The sequence below is a fragment of the Budorcas taxicolor genome, chromosome 16, assembly GCF_023091745.1.
Source record: "Budorcas taxicolor isolate Tak-1 chromosome 16, Takin1.1, whole genome shotgun sequence".
Lineage (NCBI taxonomy): Eukaryota > Metazoa > Chordata > Mammalia > Artiodactyla > Bovidae > Budorcas > Budorcas taxicolor.
In genome coordinates this window covers 67,141,491-67,166,469 of record NC_068925.1, presented here as the reverse complement: position 1 = coordinate 67,166,469, position 24,979 = coordinate 67,141,491, and the positions used below count along the sequence as shown (strand labels likewise).

At 38.9% G+C, this 24,979-nt stretch overlaps 1 protein-coding gene across 1 annotated transcript in view; it reads right to left on the bottom strand.

Moving 5' to 3' along the window:
• SWT1 (SWT1 RNA endoribonuclease homolog) overlaps positions 1–24,979 on the bottom strand; it is a 97,215-nt gene that overhangs the window by 19,074 nt on the left and 53,162 nt on the right. The window contains exon 15 of the mRNA XM_052654077.1: positions 14,169–14,300. Coding sequence (XP_052510037.1) covers positions 14,169–14,300 — 132 coding nt within the window. The remainder of the gene's footprint in view (positions 1–14,168; positions 14,301–24,979) is intronic.

The following is a 24,979-nucleotide window of genomic DNA, read 5'->3' as shown; positions in this document are numbered from 1 at the left end:
AACTTTTCAGTCTTTCTGGTAATTCACCTTCAGTCTGCTTTTACAGATCTGCATATTAACCTGGGTTAATCCATGCTGGCTACACAGGCACTAGCCAAATTAAAAAAGCATAAGCACTCTAACACTGTTTAAAGAAAAATGTCTTAGAGCTTCTCATCCTGTTTCTTCCTTTGTCCTTTGTTTCCTACTAATTTCCAGTGTGTCCCAGGCTTCTTTCTTGTGGGTGTTCACCTTAAATTTCTAGCGTCACATTTGCCCCTTGGGCTTAAAGAGAGTTTCATATATCTCTATTATCCCTCTGGTACTACCTAAGGTACCATGTGTACTCATCTTCTAAAATAAACAGTCATTGTTTTCCTTTCTCCTCTCAATCTTAGAAATACTGTTTCCAATCCAACTATGCTTTGTAAATTCTAAGGCATTTCTAAGTTACACAATCAATCCATTACAAAGTAAAATCTTAAGCAAATCATTTATTTTTAAATGCATCAAAACAACCAGTTTATCTATTTTTTTCCCTATGAATGACCCAACACACTGGGTCTGTGTGTGTGTGTGTGTGTTTATGTGTGTGTGTTAGTTGCTCAGTCATGCCCAACTCTTTGGGACCCCATGGACTATAGCCCACCAGGCCCCTCTGTCCATGGAATTCTCCAGGCAAGAATACTGGAGTGGGGACCCATTTCCTTCTCTAGGGATCTTCCCGACCCAAGGATCAAACCCAGGTTTCCTTGATCTCCTGCATCGGCAGGCAGATTCTTCACTGTCTGAGCACCAGGGAAGCCCCAATGTATTGGTACATGGACGCTAAGTTCATCTTGACCTAGTCCGGTCCATAAGACGGAAATTTTTATTCAAGCTTTAAGACAGGTCTTCACTCTTCCAAATTACATGATGTTGACTGTCGGCAGTATCACCTCAGACACAGTTTTCTTTCCTGCTTTTATTACCCCAGTTGTTTCATTTGTTAAAAATTGTCTCTTGGGACAAGACCATCTACCAGTAGAAATCTTTTGGGGATACTCATTTCAACCAAGCAGATTCATTCTCCTCTCAGAAAAATAAAAGGTAGAAAAAGACAAATTTAGAAAAACAGAGGAAGAAAGTGAATTGACTTCTAAGGCAAAGATATTTTGTACTTTTGTCAGTCATTTAATATTCTTTTTTAGACCACCTTGTGAGGCATATACAATCTTGGTTCCCTCACCAGGGATCGAACTGGGGCCCCGTGCTTTGGGAGAACTGAGTCTTAACCACTGGACCATCAGGGAAGTCCCAACATTCTTTTCAATTAAATTTAGAAATTTTCTAAAGTTCTATGAAACCAACTAAAAAAATATCTCTTGAATATAACTGACTTTAAGTTTTTCAGTCAGAAAGTTTAGAGTATTTAGAAGTGAGTTCTCTAGACCAAGACCAATTTCAATAGGTCATTCTGCTAAGTATAAACCATATGACATTAGGCATATGACATTATCCCTATGGCAATGACATTATCCCTGTGATCCTACTTTCCAATGTATAAAGTGGGTGTGATAGTGAAACCCTCCCTGAACCCATAGGTTATAACAGAAACTGTTGTAACAGACTAACAAGTTCTTGAGCTTATCTTGCAGAAGAACAGATAAGGTAACAGCTTCTTAAAAACCCTTCTGCTGACAGCTGACAACCTATTTTCAAGAAGATATAAGATAATGAAATTATATCTTCAAAGTGCCTAGGGAAAATAACTGTCAACCTACAACCTACACACAGTTAAACAGCAATCAATAACGAAAGCGAAACAACACTTTCAGTCAGAATGAGAGCATTTACCACTAACAGATCTTTGGTAAAAGAACTGCTGAAAATTTTGCTTCATCCCTTATGTTTCTTCTTATAATGCTAACATTGACATTTCTCTTCCTATCAATAGGTAGGGTCTATGGTGGTGCCCCCTCCAGGTCTATGACAACAAGGATGACATATAATTTGAGGCAATGTCATTAAAAGCAATATACTGACCACCTGATATTTTGGGATGATCTTGGAAACCAACCTTCTGTTTGGGAGGAAGCTGAGGCTACATGGAGATGCTACATGTTCGTGTTCTAGCTGACAGCCAGGATCAGACAACCTACAGATGACTCCAAACACTATTTGACCACAACCACACAAGAGATCTCTAGTAAGAACTGCCCTCATGTGTCTAGTCAAGCCCTAAAACCATGAGACAAAATAAGTAATTGACTATTATTCTGTATGCCAGTAAATTTCGGGATTTAGAAATAATGGACCCGGAAATGAGGGCTGAGGTAAGGGAAATAACCATCAACTAGATAAACAGCAAAGTACGGAATTTCTTTTAAGCTAATCTTCTGGTTGGTTTAAAACAAGGAATTCTTGAACTCCTTTTGCCACTTTTTTCTTTTTGTTTATTCATACGTTCATTAGCTTTAGAGTGAAGGTTCCTCCTGTAAAGTCCAATGGTATCTCAGTTGAATCAAGAGAGAATATTTTCCATATTTCAGCATGAGAAGAGAGATTAGTACCTCTGTTGGTATAGACAGATAATGATCGTCACAGCAGGAACTGACCACCCCAAAGACCAGGTAAGATGTAGACCTGAGGTGGAATGTAGAAATCCACAAGGGATAGGTGTATAAACAATGGGACCTTCCTACATGAGTCATTCTGTCTAGGTACAGAAGTACCTAAGTTGAAGAATCGGCAATTAAATTTCTGAACATGGAATTCTATTTTAAGTGACTTTTCAGTAGAAAGTTGAAAATGCATAGGTATGAAAAATGGATTGGCCTAGGTTATAATAAAATATGTCTGCAACTTCTTTAAAAATTACACACTTATGAAAGAAATTTAATTCCTGATTAAAGGTTCTGAAAATAAGTTGGACTTTCTTTGCTTTGTCTGAGGACACATGGTTACTTCCACATTAGGCCCTGAGCCTATATATGTAAAGGAAGCATAACAAATACACCTTAATTGAATGGAACACACTGGACTGAAGAATGTTTCTACTTCATACAAACTATTTTATAGGATCACATCCACTTCTTGTAATCTTTTACAATTATTTCCAAGCAATCTGGAGGAACTGCTGAATGTTTAAAAATAAGGACAGTAATCACAGGACTTCCCTGACAGTCCAGTGTTTAGAACTCCACGTTTCCACTGCAGGGGGCATAGGTTTAGTCTCTGGCCAGCCAACTGAGATCCCTCATGCCACAAGGCATGGCCAAAAAACAAAAAAACAAAAAACAACCCCATAGCAATCATGTAGTATGATGGTCCTATGGTACACAGGCACAGCACGATACAGGAAATTTCAAAACATTAAAAATCCTTTTTTGCTTCGCCAGATATTCCCATTTTCTCTCCTCTGCTCTTCTAGTCCTTCCAATAACACTGAAATTAAACTGTGTATATTAAATTCTGTCTGAAATGGCTAAAGTGGCTCCTGTTTTCCTTACTGTGCAATGCCTGAAACAGTACTTTGTTACCAGGAGAAGAGTTATTCAGTTTAATAGTGGAGAAACCAGCACCACTTATTTCCTTTATTCTTGGATCTACATATTCTAAGGGAGAAACAGCATCATACATAGCTGTTTGTCCCTCTCTGTGTTTCATACATTAGCTAGGACAGCACCCTAACTTCATAGATTACAACTGGTATGTGAAATAAGTCTTTTACAGTGTTTACCAAGCTAGTTCCTTAGATGAGTATATGATAAAGTCAGTGAATTCCATGTAGCTAGAGCTGTACCTCTTTTGCTGCAAAACTAGTTTCTTAGTTGTACTGGCTATCAAGAGAGTGGCCAACAAATTCCTTAAATCAACAGATGGGGTTGTGGATAGAAATACTGCAGTGCTGCTGCTGCTGCTGCTAAGTCGCTTCAGTCATGTCCGACTCTTGCGACCCCGTAGACGGCAGCCCGCCAGGCTCCCCCGTCCCTGGGATTCTCCAGGCAAGAACACTGGATTGGGTTGCCATTTCCTTCTCCAATGCATGAAAGTGAAAAGTGAAAAGTGAAAATCAAGTCACTCAGTCGTGTCCGACTCTTAATGACCCAGGGACTGCAGCCTACCAGGCTCCTCCGTCCATGGGAGTTTCCAGGCAAGAGTCCTGGAGTGGGTTGCCATTGCCTTCTCCAAATACTGCAGTGAGAGAAGTTAATTCCATATTTTAAAGAAGTGTCTACTCCAGTGAAGACAAATCACTGCCGCCTTCATGATGGAAGGGATCTGAATCACTGCCACTGTGGTTTGATGATTCCTTAGGGAATACTGCCTTATAGGATGCTTAGCATTTGCCTCTTCTGTTGGAAATTTGGGCTCTCAACAGTGGTAGTAGCCAGAGCAGCCTTAATGAGAAGAAGTCCCACATTTGAGCTCAAGTTGGCTGAGAGCCCAGGCTGCCACTGTCCCTTTGCATAACAGCTCACTGACCAAATACTCGGGTGGGTAGGTGAAAAGGCTGATTGATATCCACAGGACAGCCGATCCTGTCCATTTGATTACTGAGAGTCTCCTCTGCAGTGGGTAACCTTTGATGAGCATTCACATGGGACACAAATACTCTCATACTCTGTGCCCATTATACCTCTATGTGCCCATTACACATCTCTTTTCCAGATTTTCCTGTCACTAACTCTCCAACTTTGTACTTTCCAAGTTTCCAAACAAACCAGTAGTCACTGTTTATGAATCAACGTTGATTTATTTCCCTGGTCATTTCTCCAACAGTGCACAACTGCAACAGTGAAATTTTAAGTCTCTAGGGAAATGGCAACCCACTCCAGTGTTCTTGCCTGGAGAATCCCAGGGACGGGGAAGCCTGGTGGGCTGTCGTCTATGGGGTCGCACAGAGTCGGACACGACTGAAGTGACAGCAGCAGCAGCAGGGATTAGTATTAACTCAGATCTAGTAACTTCCTAAAAGGTTTATTTCACTTCTTCTAGGATAGAGTTACCCTGATAAACGAATGCAAATCCTTTTACAGAAGATACTACCTTGTACTCCAATGTGGGGCTTATCAGGCGGCGCTAGTGGTAAAGTACCCGCCTGCCAATGCAGGAGACATGAGACGTGGGTTCAATTCTGAGTCAGTAAGATTCTCTGAAGGGGGGCACGGCAACCCACTCCAGTATTCTTGCCTGGAGAATCCCACAGACAGAGGAGCCTGGCAGGCCACAGTCCATAGGGTCACAAAGACTCAGACATGACTGAAGTTGACTTAGCATGCATGCATGCACATACGCCAATGCTGTACAGAGTACTCACACTTTTTCAGCTAGTTACCAAAAGTTTAAATAAAATATGCATAAAATACAATCTTTAATATAAAAATATATTTTTGATGATTCTACTTGTTTTAGCTCAACAATTAAGTTGGGGAAAATATATAGCTATGTGGTTGTCAAAAACTAAACTAGCTTAATGTTAGCAAAAAAGAAACATTAATTGGAAAATTTACAACTTACACTTCCAGTTACATTATTATTACAGGTAATTATATGTTGATTCTTAAAGATTTATGCCTTAGTCACAAGGACTGGACCATCAGAATGTAACATAATTCCAGGGGTTTCCAATGTATAATAAATATTTATTATCTTCTATGTAAAAAACATTGTCCTGAGTTGGACTCAACCTCTTATATTACTGGAAACAGTTTTACTGATTGCATCACTTCTCACAATGGGTAGATGGTTTGGCCGAGTACAGCGTTAAAAGTTCTTTAGAGGCACAAGAGGATATTTCTCAAAATAGATTGAGACTAATCCTAGAGTCTAGGGTACACTCTAACTTTAAACCTTTTGCACAACTTTATAGGGAAGAATTAGAACTAATCATCTGCCTTTATCCATACATTCACTATATACTTACTATTTAAGTTAAAATTATTATGATCTCCCTTACTGAGTACCTTTGATTCCCCTTAAACCCCACCATTTCATTTATTTTACTTATGTTTAATCCCACTGATTTAATCAGACATTTATCCCATCTGCTTCTCTGAAAACTGGAATGGTTGGTAGTTTTAGCACTTCTTAGAAGACTTGATAGCAGGGAATTTTCAGTAAATATCAGATCAGTAAGTCATTAGGTATAAATAACCAGTTACAAAACAAAAGGAAAATGTTAAAGTATTGATTTTAAATAAAAACAACTCTATAAACAAATTATTTATCTCCAAGAAGTCATCTTCCTTTATATTTGACTATTTGATTCTGGTGTGATCAAAAAGTTTATAATGGGAAACATTTAGCTCCACCACTGTTAATAAAACTGGATTTTATTGACTAAAACAAAAGAACATTAACACCGAGAAATGCTTTAAGGGTAACAGGAATAACTGGCATTACAGTGCTGATATTTAGGATAAAAATAAAGGTCCTTATTGCCTATTCTTGAATTACAAATGCTAGGAAGCACACATAAGAGCTTCAGATATTTACAATGAAATTAGTTATTTTAAAACATAAGTCATGAATGATCTATTACCTTCAATAGCATTAAAGAGAAAGGTTAACTAAATACCAGCTAGTGCTGGATAATTCAGTCAGACTGATATGTGGATGGACATGGAACAACAGACTGGTTCCAAATAGGAAAAGGAGTACGTCAAGGCTGTATATTGTCACTCTGCTTATTTAACCTTTATGCAGAGTACATCATGAGAAATGCTGGGCTGGAGGAAACACGAGCTGAAATCAAGACTGCCAGAAGAAATATCAATAACCTCAGATATGCAGATGACACCACCCTTATGGCAGAAAGTGAAGAGGAACTAAAGACCCTCTTGATGAAAGTCAAAGAGGAGAGTGAAGAAGTTGGCTTAAAGCTCAACATTCAGAAAACGAAGATCATGGCATCTGGTCCCATCACTTCATGGCAAATAGATGGGGAAACAGTGGCTGACTTTAATTTTTGGGCTCCAAAATCACTGCAGATGGTGACTGCAGCCATGAAATTAAAAGATGCTTACTCCTTGGAAGAAAAGCTATGATCAACCTAGATAACACATTAAAAAGCAGAGACATTACTTTGTCAACAAAGGTCCGTCTAGTCAAGGCTATGGTTTTTCCAGTGGTCACATATGGATGTGAGAGTTGGACTATAAACAGGGCTGAGCGCAGAAGAATTGATGCTTTTGAACTGTGTTGTGCTATTGGAGAAGAAGTGTGGTGTTGGAAAAGACTCTTGAGAGTCCCTTGGACTGCAAGGAGATCCAACCAGTCCATCCTAAGGGAAATTGGTCCTGGGTGTTCACTGGAAGGACTGATGTTAAAGCTGAATATTTTGGCCACTTGATGTGAATATCTGACTCATTTGAAAAGACCCTGATACTGGGAAAGATTGTAGGTGGGAGGAGAAGGGGACGACAGAGGTTGAGGTGGTTGGATGGCATCACTGACTCAACAGACATGAGTTTGAGTAAACTCTGGAAGGATCACAAAGAGTTGGAAACAACTGAGTGACTGATCTGAAGTGAACTGAACATCTTGCCCACAGCAATTAGTTGAGATGTTGAAAAGTCACTAATTTTTAGGTCTTTATTTTCCACGTGTCTTTCAATAAACTTTTGTTTCAGCAATTAACTTAACCTATAGAACAGCCTAAAGAATGTTATCTTTGTGTCAAATGAAGGATCTTTTCTAAATAACCTTTCTAAAATCTCAGGTTGGCTATCAAAACAGATAATACTAAGTTAATAAAATTTTCCCTCAAATACAACTCCATACTCTTTGAAGCTACTATCACTATCAATCAGCAGGAATGATAGATATAAAGTGTTACTCACTCAGTTGTGTTTGACTCTTTGAAACCCCATGAACTGCAGCCCACCAGGCTTCTCTGTCCATGGGATTCTGCAGGCAAGAATACTGGAGAGGGCTGCCATTTCCTTCTCTGATAGATATAAAAAACTGCTGTAATTGTAGGATTCTTTATCCCTGGAATTATGCATGGCTATATCAGTGTATGTTTTGTTCTTATGTTAAAATGGGGTAAGAGAGTAATAGGAAAATTATTTCTTTTGAGACTTAATAAGAAAATATATATGTAAATAACACATACACAACCCCAAGCTTTGTGACTGGATTGTAATTGTTTTGGAAAACCAGCTCTATAAAGTATTTCAAACCAAAGCCACAGGAATGTAATGGATGTTACAAAGGTTTTGAAGATTATTAAGCATTTGAAGATGATAAAAATTAATCATCTTCCTTTCCTAAATTCAAGCAGAAGTCTCTTTTTCCAAAATCATATTCTGTGATCACAAATGAATGCCCATACAAGATAAGATTATGTCCAAGACACCATTTGGTACTCAGTCTATATTTAAAAACCACCAAACCAAATATGACAACTAGAAAAAAAAATCTAAGCTTAAGAGATAAAAATTAATTAAACTTTGGATACCCCATTACAGAAAAAAATTCCCTCCTCTGCAGAAAGTGCCAAGTTATTTATAACTCTCTCCCATAAGACTCCAAATATGAGACTGAGAAAACATTCATTATTTCAACCACTTCATCCATGGATACATGCGCTAGAAATCCAGAGTTCATGAAATTGACATAGAAATATAGAATTTTACATATTAAACCAAGTGATAAAATGAATATTCACACTTGAGCATGATCTAGTTATAGTTTTGAATTCAAATGCTACAGTTGGGTTTTTTTTCTTTTTAATAATTTCAACCTTATTTTATAAATAAGGTGGATTATATGATTAAAAATCCAGGCAGATTACAATTTCCTAGCCTCACTCTCCCTCTGTCCTCTCCTCAGCTTCTAAACTAGGCAGATCACCACCTACTCCACAAACACAAAAACACACATTCTTTGTTGTTTTGAGTATTATCTTTCAGGTTGAAGCTGCACACATTTATAGTACGCCCCAGATTTGCATTACATAACTGGTTTAGTTGACTTTGTAGAGATGTCGATTTAAGCACAGGACATGTAATGTTTTTTTAATTAATGTATGGGCTTCCCTGGTGGCTCAGAGGTTAAAGCGTCTGTCTACAATGCGGGAGACCTGGGCTCGACCCCTGGGTTGGGAAGATCCCTTGGAGAAGGAAATGGCAACCCACTCCAGTACTCTTGCCTAGGGAATCCCATGGACAGAGGAACCTGGTAGGCTACAGTCCACAGGGTCGCAAAGAGTTGGACACAATTGAGCGACTTCACTTTCACTTTCAGAAGTTTTCTTAGTTCTAGTATTTGCCATATGACTCTAATTAATTTTTCACTCTAAGTGAAGCTTTATAATTTTCATATCCTAAGCAAAAGGTTTTTGTTATCTTGAGAATGACTTGACCAATCTAGACATAAATTCACTAAAGTATAAAATGAGACTACATAGTACTGACCTAAAAAATAAATCTTACAACACTTTTGTCTACATGGAAAGAATACTGACTGGTTCACTAGTGTTTATATAAGAAAATATTAACAAAAGTGCTGAAATTAACCCTGCTGCTGCTACTGCCCTATATACATATAAAAGGAAAGATAAGAAAGAAGCAATTTCTAAACCAAATAAGTTAGTTAAGTTCACTCTCCTACCCAAGAAAAAAGTGTGCAGAAAGTGCAGAAATCAGCAATATTCCCATTCCTTCAACTTTTACCAAATTAGGTATTCTGCATCCAACTATATAACTGTGTGGACAACCGCTAACACCAATATTTTCAATCTTAACTCACCATAATGATGCTTAGAATTCTATCAAAATTAAAATATACAGTTAATATTTCAAATTAAACATCTCAACTTTAAAGAGAAAATAAAGACTAACACTTATAAATATGTTACAGTTTAAAAAGATTTTCACATACATCATGTAAAGAAGGCATGAGTTATTCTAAGAAAAGAAATAGCAGCTTAGCTAGAGTAGATAACATTAGTGAAGGCAGCTACAAACTCTCACATTTTCATTCACTTCTTTAACTGAAGGACTTGATTAACAGGTTGTTTATTACCAGTTCCTAAAATAACACCATAAGTGATCTGCTCTAATAAGAGACATGGGTTCAATCTCTGGGTCAAGAAGATCCCCTGGAGTAGGAAATGGCAACCCAGTCCAATATTCTTCCCTCGAGAATCCCATGGACAGAGAAGCCTGGCAAGCTATATTCTATATAGGGTTGCAAAGAGTTGGACACAACTGAAGTGACTTAGCACAGCACAATAAAAAGAAACAGAGCTGACATATATTCACTGAGCATATAGCTCAAAAAAGGAAACTATTTCATTTTAGCAAGCATCCAAAATGTTAATGAATTTGCAGTCATTACAAATTTGAGTGTATTTTTCAGTGTTTACACTGAACTACTTTAAAAGATTTTAAGATCACATAACACTTGACAAAATAATATAATTATTAACTTTTAATACATTTTGATTCAAATGTCCATTGTCTGAACAGTTAAAAAAAACCTTGCAATTTTAGTAGTTTCTGTTGATTAATAAATATTTAAATCGGCAAACTTTTTAATCATAATGCCCTCTACTGGTAGCTCAAGAAGTTCTGATATACTTACTACAGGAGGTTGGATTAATTTTTTTAAATGTGTTCCTGTACAAACTGCATATAAATCTCTTGGAAAGTTTGTTAAAAATACAAGTGTTCTTCTCTACAAAATACCTACAGATATTGAAGTGATTTCAGTAAGTCTGAGATAGGATCTAGAACTCTGCATTAATAAGCAGAGAATCATTGGCTTGATTAGTTATACCAATACCCAATTTTTGAAGCACAGTAACTTAATGAAAAGCTCTATGCTCCTTTTATAGACAGAGACTGAGGCTCAAGACAATTTCCCCCAGGTCACATGCTGAAAACCAGCAGAGCAACCAATACTTCCTTATTCCTTGAGGTGAAGTGAAGTCACTCAGTTGTGTCCGATCACTGCAGATGCTGACTGCAGCCATGAAATTAAAAGACGTTTACTCCTTGGAAGAAAAGTTATGACCAATCTAGATAGCATATTCAAAAGCAGAGACATTACTTTGCCGACTAAGGTCCATCTAGTCAAGGCTATGGTTTTTCCTGTAGTCATGTATAGATGTGAGAGCTGGACTGTGAAGAAGGCTGAGCGCCGAAGAATTGATGCTTTTGAACTGTGGTGTTGGAGAAGACTCTTGAGAGTCCCTTGGACTGCAAGGAGATCCAACCAGTCCATTCTGAAGGAGATCAGCCCTGGGATTTCTTTGGAAGGAATGATGCTAAAGCTGAAGCTCCAGTACTTCGGCCACCTCATGTGAAGAGTTGACTCACTGGAAAAGACTCTGATGCTGGGAGGGATTGGGGGCAGGAGGAGAATGGGACGTCAGAGGATGAGATGGCTGGATGGCATCACCGACTCGATGGACCTGAGTCTGAGTGAACTCCGGGAGTTGGTGATGGACAGGGAGGCCTGGCGTGCTGCGATTCATGGGGTCGCAAAGAGTCGGACACAACTGAGTGACTGAACTGAACTGAACTGATGTACACTTAGAGCAAAGAGTAACAAAACTCAACCAGCTTTAAAATTCTAGTGTTTATTTCTTTCGGTACCGTTTTTGAAAGCAGTACATGCTACACCTTCTCAAACATGACTCCACATAAGAATCATCATGGGAGTGAACAAAAACGCTTACACACAGGTCCCACTCCTAGCGATTCAGATGGAATAGGTTTAGGGTTAGTGCCCGGCCTTTTTTTCCTTTTTTAAGCTCCCAGGTGATTATAATTGGCCACTAGGGCTGAGCACCACTTAGGCCCATTGGTGCTCAACCTTTAGTGTGCACAGAATCAGGACAGAGACCACCAGGCCCTACCCCCAGAGTTTTCAATTCAGTAGGCAGGGCAGGGTTTGAGAATCTACATTTTTAACAAGTTCCAGGTGGCTATGATGAGGCTGGTTCTGTGTCCACACTCTGACAACAAGTGGTTAAGCACACTGGCTAGTGGTCCTCAACATCTGCCTACACATTAGAATCACTTGGAGAAATTTTTAAAATTGTCATAGCCAGGCACACCCTCAGAATCAGAATCTCTGGGGTGGGGTCCAGGGGACAATATGTTTAAAGCTTCTAAAATTAAGAAGGGTTCTCTACAGCAAAGTCCATAAAACCTACCAAAGGATGTATAGTGATTTTCTCAGTGGGTAATATAGTACACAGAATTTCCATAGCTTTTTGGACTAGAAACACGTCTGTCATGGCACAGAACAGCTCTGGATGTGTGAAATACTAGCCCACAGGATAAAGTGGAAACTGCTTTATGAAGCTGAAAAGACATTTCCCTCCAACCCCCATCCAGTCTCATCTTTTGCCAAACCCTCCCTCCCTCCACTACCTGTGTTCCTATTAAAATATTAGTAACTCTCTATTATAATTATCTGTTTTAATGTGACTGTTGGCACTATTTCTGCAAGCTCACTGGAGTCAGAGATTGCTTCTCATTTATCTTTGATTCCCCAGAGCCTAACATGATGCCAAGCATAGGTGATGCTCAACAAACATTTGTTTAGTAATTGAAGTCAGATTAATATCTCTACTTTCTATAGAAAAGGTAATATGTCAAGCATGGCTTTTATGCAGTGTAGCATGTGAAACATCTTTTACACAGCTAAAATAAGAACCGAGTATTTCTTCTTCATAGAGCTACTTTTATGGAATATTATTGCCTTAAATTAAAAAAAAAAAACAAACCTATGTGCACTTAGAGATGAAATTTAAGTTAGGATCTGTCCCCTCTTCAGTCAGTAACTTAAGAGTAGCAAAAAGCTTTGGTAACCTTTCATTCTAAGAATTATATTAGCCAAGTGATCCAAAAGTACAAATGCTTCACACATTAACGAGATGATGTTTCCAAAAACTCTTAAAAAGAAATAAGCAAAATCAAAAATTGCTGTTGTTTTAAAAATCCAAGTTTTTAAAACTTTGACTTGTTAAAATCACATCAGCTTTTGGTTTTGTTTTTTAATTGGTAAAGAACAGCATTCTTCTCAGAGCAAGCTGTATGTCTAATTCAGATCAAGCAATTTGGGCATAAAGAAAAAATAACTACAAGTAATCTCCTTTAATGCCACAAAAGAAAACATCTGACTTCACACTAGAAAGATGGCATGGTCACTTCTATACCTTTCCAGAACTATGTTTTCTATATACTTCATAAACATTTAATAATCACATACGAATTAAGTCTCAAAGCACTGAAAGACTAAGTTGCTCCTCAAACTTTTTCAGTTTGTGGTACTGTGAGACTGTATTGGATGAAATCAACCATATTAACAAATATTAGCATGTTTTTTCTTTTAAAGGGCAGTGATAATTACCTTAGCATATACTACTTATTATTCTGGAGGAGGAAATGGCAAACCATGCCAGTATTCTTTGCCTGGAAAATTCCATGGACAGAGGAGCCTGGTGTACAGTACAAGCGGTTGCAAAGAGTCAACACGACTGAGCAACTGAGCACTCACACACATTCAACACGTAATTGCTGAGTGCCCATTATATGCTGGTGAAGACTCTTAGGAGTCCCTGGAACTGCAAGGAGATCCAACCAGTTCATCCTAAAGGAAATCAGTTCTGAATATTCATTGGAAGGACTGATGCTGAAGCTGAAACTTCAATACTTTGGCCACCTGATGTGAAGAACTGACTCATTAGAAAAGACCCTGATCCTAGGGAAGACTGAAGGCAGGAGAAGGGGATGACAGAGGATAAGGTGGTTGGATAGCATCACCAACTTGATGGACATGAGTTTGAGCAAGCTCCGGGAGTTGGTGATGGACAGGAAAGCCTGGTGAGCAGAAGTCCATGGGGTTGCAAAGAGTCAGACATGACTGAGAAACTGAACTGAACTGAACATCACGTGTCAGGCACTGTTCTTGGAGCTACAGTTATGCAGTAAAGACAAGTTCCTTATGAAGCCTACAATCTAGCCAATTTTTTTCTAGAAAGGAAAAAAGTAGATACATTTTTGTGGTCCAGATGATCAGCTGAAGCAGGCATTCTCTGCAACAGAGGGAGACAAGCTCAGTCTAAAAGCTACTAGTTTATGAAACTTGCTGGAAGACTCCCACCAACTCTGAAAAAGCCGATAAACCTAAAAGAAAGAGTAAAGTAAGAAATAAATGAAATCTTAAAACTAAGTAGTATTTACCTCTGAATTCCTTCCAGAATATCTTTAACAGCTGCCATTAACTTTTGAAGATATACAAATGCTTCTTCAAATGATGCTATCTTTGAAGACGTCAGAGTTGAATTTGAATCCAACCTTTGAAACACATCCATGCTAAAATAGAAAGATAAAAAAATGCTCGTAGGTACACACGCATATTTACTGTAATTCAAGTGTTTCGACTTCGAATGTATAAAATAATGTTTATAACTTATAGCTCATAATGTTAATCTGTTTAAATGAGAAATAAAAGAAATGTCCAGACATCCATTCATGCAAAGAACAGGGGTCAACAACTATATAGGTCTAATAGAAAGTAATACTGTAAAAACTGTGTGAATAATGTTTCACTCTAAGAGACCATAAGAGATAGAAGGGAAGTAATGCTATCAATCCATATTCAAGTCAGTACGTAGAAATGACCGTACTCTCATATACAAGGATGAAGAAAAAAAAAATCACACATCAGACTTAGTTTGCTGAAACTGGATGTTATAAATGTTCATACACTTTGTTCTGATAATTCCAACTTTAGAAACAGGCATAATTAATAACTACCTCAATGTCCAACAATATTTTTAAAAAGTGTGAAGTAGTAAATTAGCTACCTGATAAAATACCAAATAACTGTTAAGATGAGGCTTATGCCATCTATGAAACAGAAAAATTAAGGTAAACAAAATGTACTCATATAACATAAAAAAATCATATAAAAACTCAAAACATATGTTGTATGGGTTGAACACTGTCCCCCCCAAATTCATGTTCACCCACAACCTCAGAATGTGACCTTATTTAAAATAGGATTTTTGCACATGTAAGTTAAGTTAAAATGAGGTCATGCTGGATTAGGGTAGACACTACCCTATGTGAAGACAAAGGTAGAGACTGGACTGGAGTGATACATCTACAAATACTGCTGGCAGCTACTAGAAGCTGGAGACAGTCATGGAATAGATTCTCCTTCAGAACCTCCTAAAAGAACCAACTCTGCAGACACCTGGATTTCAGACTTTCTAGTCTTCAGACTGTGACTGAATAAATTTCCGTCATTTTATTTTTCAATATTTTTATTGAAGTGTAGTTAATTTAGAATGCTGTGTGTATTTCTGCTGTACAGCAAAGTGATCCAGTTATACATATATATGTACATTCTTTTTAAATATTCTTTTCCATTATGATTTATGATTAGATACTAAACAATAGTCCACTGTGCTATATAGTAGGACCACGTTGTTTATCCTTTCCTTATATAAAAGCTTGCAGCTGCTAATCTCAGCCTCTTAGGGTTGTGCATAAGTGTTCTAGGACTTCCCAGCTGGCTCGGTGGTAAAGAATCTACCTGCCAAGCAGGAGACAAGGGTTTGATCCCTGAGTCAGGAAGATCCCCTGGAGGAGGAAATGGCAACCCACTCCAATATTCTAGCCTGGGAAATCCCATGGACAGAAGAGCCTAGCAGGCTACAGTGCAAAGGGCTGCAAAGAGTCAGACATGACTTAGCAACTAGTACTCAGAATAGTTTTATATGAAAAATAGTGCATGGTCCACCAGATTTTCAAATAAACATCTCTATGTGAAAGGCTCAAACATGAATATATTGAGAAGTTCTACAGTGACTCTGGTACACATTCAGGCACAACAAACAATGAAGTAGGCTTTAAAAACTATACAATGATAAAGTAATTATAAGCATTTTTCACTTACTGAAGGACTATAATATAAAGCGTAATATCCAGAAATTAACAAGAGCTCTGTAACATTCAACACAAACGCATGTATATTATAGGTCACTTCTACACCACATAAACTATTCAAAATATTTTCTAAATAAAAGAAAGATTGCTACTGCTGCTGCTGCTAAGTCGCTTCAGTCGTGTCCGACTCTGTGCGACCCCATACACGGCAGCCCACCAGGCTCCGCCGTCCCTGGGATTCTCCAGGCAAGAGCATTGGAGTGGGTTGCCATTTCCTTCTCCAATGCATGAAAGTGAAGTCATTGAGTCATGTCCAACTCTCAGCGACCCCATGGACTGCAGCCCACCAGGCTCCCCCATCCATGGGATCCTCCAGGCAAGAGTACTGGAGTGGGGTGCCATTAAAGATTAAAATATCTTAAATATTGTTTATTTTTTTTATTTTTTCACTTTACAATATTATATTGGTTTTGCCATACATTGACATGAATTTGCCATGGGTATACATGTGTTCCCCATCCTGAACCCCCCTCCTACTTCCCTCTCCATCCCATCCCTCTGGGTCATCCCAGTGCACCAGCCTGAGCAACCTGTATCATGCATCAAACCTGGACTGGTGATCTGTTTCATATATGATAATATACATGTTTCAATGCCATTCTCCCAAATCATCCCACTCTCGCCCTCTCCCAGAGTCTAAAAGACTGTTCTATACATCTATGTCTCTTTTGCTGTCTCGCATACAGGGTTATCGTTCAGTTCAGTCGCTCAGTTGTGTCCGACTCTTTGCAACCCCATGAATCACAGCACGCCAGGCCTCCCTGTCCATCACCAACTCCCGGAGTTCACTCAGACTCACGTCCATCGAGTCAGTGATGCCATCCAGCCATCTCATCCTCTGTCGTCCCCTCTCCTCCTGCCCCCAGTCCTTCCCAGCATCAGAGTCTTTTCCAATGAGTCAACTCTTCGCATGAGGCGGCCAAAGTACTGGAGTTTCAGCTTTAGCATCATTCCTTCCAAAGAACAACCAGGGCTAATCTCCTTTAGAAGGGACTGGTTGGATCTCCTTGAAGTCCAAGGGACTCTCAAGAGTCTTCTCCAACACCACAGTTCAAAAGCATCAATTCTTTAGCACTCAGCTTTCTTCACAGTCCAACTCTCACATCCATACATGACCACTAGAAAAACCATAGCCTTGACTAGACCGACCTCTGTTGGCAAAGTAATGTATCTGCTTTTCAATATGCTATCTAGGTTGGTCATAACTTTCCTTCCAAGGACTAAGCGTCTTTCAATTTCATAGCTGCAGTCACCATCTGCAGTGATTCTGGAGCCCAAAAAAAGAAAGTCTGACACTGTTTCCACCCATTTCCCCATCTATTTCCCATGAAGTGATGGGACCAGGTGCCATGATCTTACTTTTCTGAATGTTCAGCTTTAAGCCAACTTTTTTATTCTCCTCTCTTTCATCAAGAGGCTTTTTAGTTCCTCTTTACTTTCTGCCATAAGGGTGGTGTCATCTGCATATATGAGGTGATTGATATTTCTCCCGGTAATCTAGATTCCAGCTTGTGCTTCTTCCAGCCCAGCGTTTCTCATGATGTACTCTGCATATAAGTTAAATAAGCAGCGTGACAATATACAGCCTTGATGTACTCCTCTTCCTATTTGGAACCAGTCTGTTGTTCCATGTCCAGTTCTAACTGTTGCTTCCTGACCTGCATACAGATTTCTCAAGAGGCAGCTCAGGTGGTCTGGTATTCCCAACTCTTTCAGAATTTTCCACAGTTTATTGTGATCCACACAGTCAAAGGCTTTGGCATAGTCAATCAAGCAGAAATAGATGTTTTTCTGGAACTCTCTTGCTTTTTCCATGATCCAGTGGATGTTGTCAATTGATCTCTGGTTCCTCTGCCTTTTCTAAAACCAGCTTGAACATCTGGAAGTTCACGGTTCATGTTTTGCTGAAGCCTGGCTTAGAGAATTATCATTACCATTGTTCTAAATTCCATCTATATGTGTTATTACACTATATTGGTGTTTTTCTTTCTGGCTTACTTCACTCTGTACAATAGGCTCCAGTTTCATCCACCTCATTAGAACTGATTCAAATGTATTCTTTTTAATGGTTGAGTGATAATACTCCATTGTGTATATGTACCACAGCTTTCTTATCCATCATCTGCTGATGGACATCTAGGTTGCTTCCATGTCCTGGCTATTATAAACAGTGCTGCGATGAACATTGGGGTACACGTGTCTCTTTCAATTCTGGTTTCCTCGGTGTGTATGCCCAGCAGTGGGATTGTTGGGTCATATGGCAGTTCTATTTCCAGTTTTTTAAGGAATCTCCACACTGTTCTTCATAATGGCTAAACTAGTTTGCGTTCCCACCAACAGTGTATGAGGGTTCCCTTTTCTCCACATCCTCTCCAGCATTTATTGCTTGTAGACTTTTGGATAGCAGCCATTCTGACTGGCGTGAAATGGTACTTCATTGTGGCTTTGATTTGCATTTCTCTGATAATGAGTGATGGTGGGCATTTTTTCATGTGTTTGTTAGCCATCTGTATGTCTTCTTTGGAGAAATGTCTGTTTAGTTCTTTGGCCCATTTTTTGATTGGGTCATTTATTTTTTTGGAATTGAGCTGCAGGAGTTGCTTGTATATTTTTGAGATTAACTCTCTGTCAGTTGCTTCATTTGCTACTAGATGGTTGGATGGCATCACTGACTCGATGGACATGACTCTGAGTGAACTCCGGGAGTTGGTGATGGACAGGGAGGCCTGGCGTGCTGCGATTCATGGGGTCGAAAAGAGTCGGACACGACTGAGTGACTGAACTGAACTCCCATTCTGAAGGCTGTCTTTTCACCTTGCTTATAGTTTCCTCTATTGTGCAGAAGCTTTTAATTTTAATTAGGTCCCATTTGTTTATTTTTTCTTTTATATCCAATATTCTGGGAGGTGGGTCATAGAGGATCCTGCTGTGATTTATGTCAGAGAGTGTTTTGCCTATGTTCTCCTCTAGGAGTTTTACAGTTTCTGGTCTTACATTTAGATCTTTAATCCACTTTGAGTTTATTTTTGTGTATGGTGTTAGAAAGTGTTCTAGTTTCATTCCTTTACAAGTGGTTGACCAGTTTTCCCAACATCACTTGTTAAAGAGATTGTCTTTTCTCCATTGTATATTCTTACCTCCTTTGTCAAAGTTAAGGTATCCATAGGTGCGTGGATTTATCTCTGGGCTTTCTACTTTGTTCCATTGACTATATTTCTGTCTTTGTGCCAGTACCATACAGTCTTGATGACTGTGGCTTTGTAGTAGAGCCTGAAGTCAGGCAGGTTGATTCATCCAGTTCCATTCTTCTTTCTCAAGATTGCTTTGGCTATTCGAGGTTTTCTGTATTTCCATACAAATTGTGAAATTATTTGTTCTAGCTCTGTGAAAAATACCGTTGGTAGCTTGATAGGGATTGCATTGAATCTATAGATTGCTTTGGGTAGTATATGCATTTTCACTATATTGATTCTTCCAATCCATGAACACGGTATATTTCTCCATCTATTAGTGTCCTCTTTGATTCTTTCACCAGTGTTTTATCGTTTTCTATATATAGGATTTTTGTTTCTTTAGGTAGATATATTCCTACCTATTTTATTCTTTTCATTGCAATGCTGAATGGAATTGTTTCCTTAATTTCTCTATTTTCTCATTATTAGTGTATAGGAATGCAAGGGATTTCTGTGTGTTGATTTTATATCCTGCAACTTTACCATATTCATTGATTAGCACTAGTAATTTTCTGGTAGAGTCTTTATGGTTTTCCATGTAGAGGATCATGTCATCTGCAAACAGTGAGAGTTTTACTTCTTCCTTTCCAATCTGGATTCCTTTTCCTTTTCTGCTCTGCTTGCTGTGGCCAAAACTTCCAAAACTGTGTTGAATAGTAGTGGTGACAGTGGGCACCCTTGTCTTGTTCCTGACTTTAGAGGAAATCCTTTCAATTTTTCACCATTGAGGATAATGTTTGCTGTGTGTTTGTCATATATAGCTTTTATTATGTTGAGGTATGTTCCTTCTATTCTTGTTTTCTGGAGGGTTTTTATCATAAATGGATGTTGAATTTTTTCAAAGGCTTTCTTAGGCTTCCCTGGTGGCTCAGACGGTAAAGCGTCTGCCTGCAGTGTGGGAGACCCGGGTTCAATCCCTGGGTTGGGAAGATCCCGTGGAGAAGGAAATGGCAACCCACTCTACTACTCTTGCCTGGAAAATTCCAAGGACTGAGAGGCTCCTCAGAGCCTGGTAGGCTACAGTCCATAGGGTCACAAAGAGTTGGACACGACTGAGCAACTTCACTTTCTATTGAGATAATCATATGGTTTTTATTTTTCAATTTGTTAATGTGGTGTATTACATTGATTGATTTGCTGATATTGAAGAATTCTTGCATCCCTGGGATAAAGCCCACTTGGTTATGATGTGTGATCTTTTTAATGTGTTGTTGGATTCTGTTTGCTAGAATTTTGTTAAGGATTTTTGCATCTATGTTTATCAGTGATATTGGCCTGTAATTTTCCTTTTTTGTAGTATCTTTGTCAGGTTTTGGTATTAGGGTGATGGTGGCCTCATAGAGTGAGTTTGGAAGTTTACCTTCCTCTGCAATTTTCTGGAAGAGTTTCAGTAGGATAGGTGTTAGCTCTTCTCTAAATTTTTGGTAGAATTCAGTTGTGAAGCCATCTGGACCTGGGCTTTTGTTTGCTGGAAGATTTCTGATTACAGTTTCAATTTCTGTGCTTGTGATGGGTCTGTTAAGATTCTCTATTTCTTCCTGGTTCAGTTTTGGAAAGTTGTACTTTTCTAAGAGTTTGTCCATTTCTTCCAAGTTGTCCATTTTATTGGCATATAGTTGCTGGTAACAATCTCTTCTGATCCTTTGTATTTCTGTGTTGTCTGTTGTGATCTCTCCATTTTCATTTCTAATTTTATTGATTTGATTTTTCTCCCTTTGTTTCTTGATGAGTCTGGCTAATGGTTTGTCAATTTTATTTATCTTCTAAAAGAATCAACTTTTGGCTTTGTTGATTTTTGGTATGGTCTCTTTTGTTTCTTTTGCATTTATTTCTGCCCTAATTTTTAAGATTTCTTTCCTTCTACTAACCCTGGGGTTCTTCATTTCTTCCTTTTCTAGTTGCTTTAGGTGCACAGTTAGGTGATTTGACTTTTTTCTTGTTTCCTGAGGTATGCCTTATATTGTTATGAACCTTCCCCTTAGCACTACTTTTACAGTGTCCCACAGGTTTTGGGTTGTTTTCATTTTATTCATTTCTATGCATATTTTGATTTCTTTTTTGATTTCTTCTGTGATTTGTTGGTTATTCAGCAGTGTGTTGTTCAGCCTCCATATGTTGGAATTTTTAATAGTTTTTCTCCTGTACTTGAGATCTAATCCTACTATATTGGGGTCAGAAAAGATGCTTGGAATGATTTCACTTTTTTTTAATTTACCAAGGCTAGATTTATGGCCCAGGATGTGATCTATCCTGGAGAAGGTTCCATGTGCACTTGAGAAAAAGGTGAAATTCATCGTTTTGGGGTGAAATGTCCTATAGATATCAATTAGGTCTAACTGGTCTATTGTATCATTTCAAGTTTGTGTTTCCTTGTTAATTTTCTGTTTAGTTGATCTATCCATAGGTGTGATTGGGGTATTAAAGTTTCCCACTATTATTGTGTTGTTAATTTCCCCTCTCATACTTGTTAGCATTTGTCTTACATATTGCAGTGCTCCTATGTTGGGTGCATATATATTTATGATTGTTATATCTTCTTCTTGGATTGATCCTTTGATCATTATGTAGTGTCCATCTTTGTCTCTTTTCACAACCTTTGTTTTAAAGTTTATTTTATCTGATATGAGTATTGCTACTCCTGCTTTCTTTAGGTCTCTATTTGTATGGAATATTTTTTTCCGGCCCTTCACTTTCAGTCTGTATGTGTCCCTTTTTTCAAGGTGGTCTCTTGTAGACAACATATATAGGGGTCTTGTTTTTGTATCCATTCAGCCAGTCTTTGTCTTTTGGTTGGGGCATTCAACCCATTTTTTACATTTAAGGTAATTATTGATAAGTATGATCCCATTGCCATTTACTTTATTGTTTTGGGTTTGAGTTTATACACCCTTTCTGTGTTTCCTGTCTAGAGAAGATCCTTTAGCATTTGTTGGAGAGCTGGTTTGGTGGTGCTGAATTCTCTCAGCTTTAGCTTGTCTGTAAAGCTTTTGATTTCTCCTTCATATTTGAATGAGATCCTTGCTGGGTAGAGTAATCTGGGCTGTAGGTTATTTTCTCTCATCACTTTATGTATGTCCTGCCATTCCCTCCTGGCCTGAACAGTTTCTATCGAAGGATCAGCTGTTATCCTTATGGGAATCCCCTTGTGTGTTATTTGTTGTTTTTCCCTTGCTGCTTTTAATATCTCTTCTTTGTGTTTGATCTTTGTTAATCTGATTAATACGTGTCTTGGGGTGTTTTGCCTTGAGTTTATCCTGTTTGGGACTCTCTGGGTTTCTTGGACTTGGGTGATTATTTTCTTCCCCATTTTAGGGAAGTTTTCAACTATTACCTCCTCAAGTATTTTCTCATGGTCTTTCTTTTTGTCTTCTTCTTCTGGGACTCCTATGATTCGAATGTTGGGGCATTTAACATTGTCCCAGAGGTCTCTAAGATTGTCCTCATCTTTTAATTCATTTTTTTCCTCTCTGTTTCATTTATTTCTACCATTATATCTTCTACCTCACTTATCCTATCTTCTGCCTCTTATTCTACTGTTGGTTCCCTCCAGAGTGTTTTTGATCTCATTTATTGCATTATTCATTATATATTGACTCTTTTTTATTTCTTCTAGGCCCTTGTTAAACCTTTCTTGCATCTTCTCAATCCTTGTCTCCAGGCTATTTATCTGTAACTCCATTTTGTTTCCAAGACTTTGGATCATTTTTACTATAATTATTCGGAATTCTTTACCAGGTAGATTCCCTATCTCTTCCTCTTTTGTTTGGTTTGGTGGGCATTTATCCTGTTCCTTTACCTGCTGGGTATTTCTCTGCCTTTTCATCTTGTTTATATTGCTGTGTTTGGGGTGGTCTTTCTGTATTCTGGCAGTTTGTGGAGTTCTCTTTATTATGGAGTTTCCTTGCCATGGGTGGGGTTGGGCGGGTGGCTTGTCAAGGTTTCCTGGTTAGAGAAGTTTGTGTCGGTGTTCTGGTGGGTGGAGCTGGATTTCTTCTCTCTAGAGTGCAGTGAAGTATCCAGTAATGTGTTATGAGATGTCAGTGGGTTTGGTGTGACTATGGGCAGCTTGTATATTGATGCTCAGGGCTATGTTCCTGTGTTGCTGGAGAATTTGCATGGTATGTCTTGCTCTGGAACTTGTTGGCCCTTGGGTGGTGCTTGGTTTCAGTGTAGGTATGGAGGCATTTGATAAGCTCCTATTGATTAATGTTCCCTGGAATCAGGAGTTCTCTGGTGTTCTCAGGATTTGGACTTAAGCCTCCTGCCTCTGGTTTTCAGTCTTATTCTTACAGTAGCCTCAAGACTTCTCCATCTATACAGCACCGATGATAAAACATCTAGGTTAAAGATGAAAAGTTTCTCTACAGTGAGGGATGCCCAGAGAGGTTCACAGAGTTACATGGAGAAGAGGGAGGAAGGAGACAGAGGTGACCAGGAGGAGAAGTGGGGGAATCAAAAGAGGCGAGAGCAAGCTAGTCAGTAATCACTTCCCTATGTGCTTTCCACAGTCTGGACCACTCAGAGATGTTCATGGAGTTATACAGAAAAGAGGGAGGATAAAGATGGGGGGGATCAAAAGGAGAGAGACAGATCCAGCCAGTAATCAGTTCCCTAAGTCTTCTCCACAGTCCAGAGCATACAACAAGATTCACAGAGTTGGGTAGAGAAGAGAAGGGGGAGGCAGGAGACAGAGGTGACCTGGTGGAGAAAAAGGAGAGTCCAAAGGGGGAGAGAGCAGTCAAGTAATCTCTCTCCCAAGTAAAAATGGGTACTGAAGATTGTATTCTTAAGGGTACAAAATTGATAACAAATACCAAAAAGCAAAGATTAAAAATCTAGAGTAGAGGTTGGATTCTCAAAAATACAATATTAAAGAAAAAAACAAAGTCACAAAAATTATAAAATATATATATATGAAGTTTGCTTTTAAAAATAGGGTCTTTTTTTTTTACAAAGTAATAGTAGGTTATAAAAATGAAAATTAAAAAAAAAATTTTTTTAATATAATAGTCAAAATATATCTAGGACTTTCTCTGGTAGTGTTGTGGGCAGTGTGGGGTCAGTTCATTTTCAGATAGTTCCTTGATTTGGCTTATACTTCTCAAGATCTATAGGCCTCTTCCTATGTAGTCGGTGCTAACTACAGGGTTTTAATCTATTGTACCTGTCACTTCCAAGGCGGTTCCCTCTGTTTTTAGCTTCTTTTGTTTGCTGGCCTCTTCAGTGTCTAATTTCTGCCCTGACACAAGGGGGCAGTGGTGGACACTTTTTAAGGCTCACTTGTTCAGTCATGCTGTGGGGAGGGAGGAACACTGCAAACAAATAACACTGGCGTGTGCTCACAGTGTCTCAGCCACACTGGGTTTGCCCCCGCTCACTGCGTGTGTGCTTTCCCTGTCTACACTGCTTAGGCTCTAGGTTGCTCTGCTGGGAACTGTGTGAGGCCGGCCCTGGGTTGTATGCACTTCCCAGGTCTAAGCGCTCAGGTTCAGGTACTCGGGTACTCCACAAAGGCGCAGACTTGGTTGGGCTCACATTTTGTGCCCTTCCCATGTCCGAGCAGCTCAGGTGACCAGGTGCTTGGTGAGTGTGGTCGCTGCAACTTATCGCCTGCTACTCAGTTTTCTGAGTGTACAACTCGTGCACCTTCTCAGGTGTGCTGTGTCTCTCTTCTGGGGGGCTGATCTCTGGCTGTGACTCTCCTGGCAGATGTCGATCGTCCCGAATCCCAAGAAGTCTTGGTTAGCAATGAAGCCTGCTTGCAGTTTGGTAGGTGATGCCTCTCTGGGGCTGCAATTGCCCTCT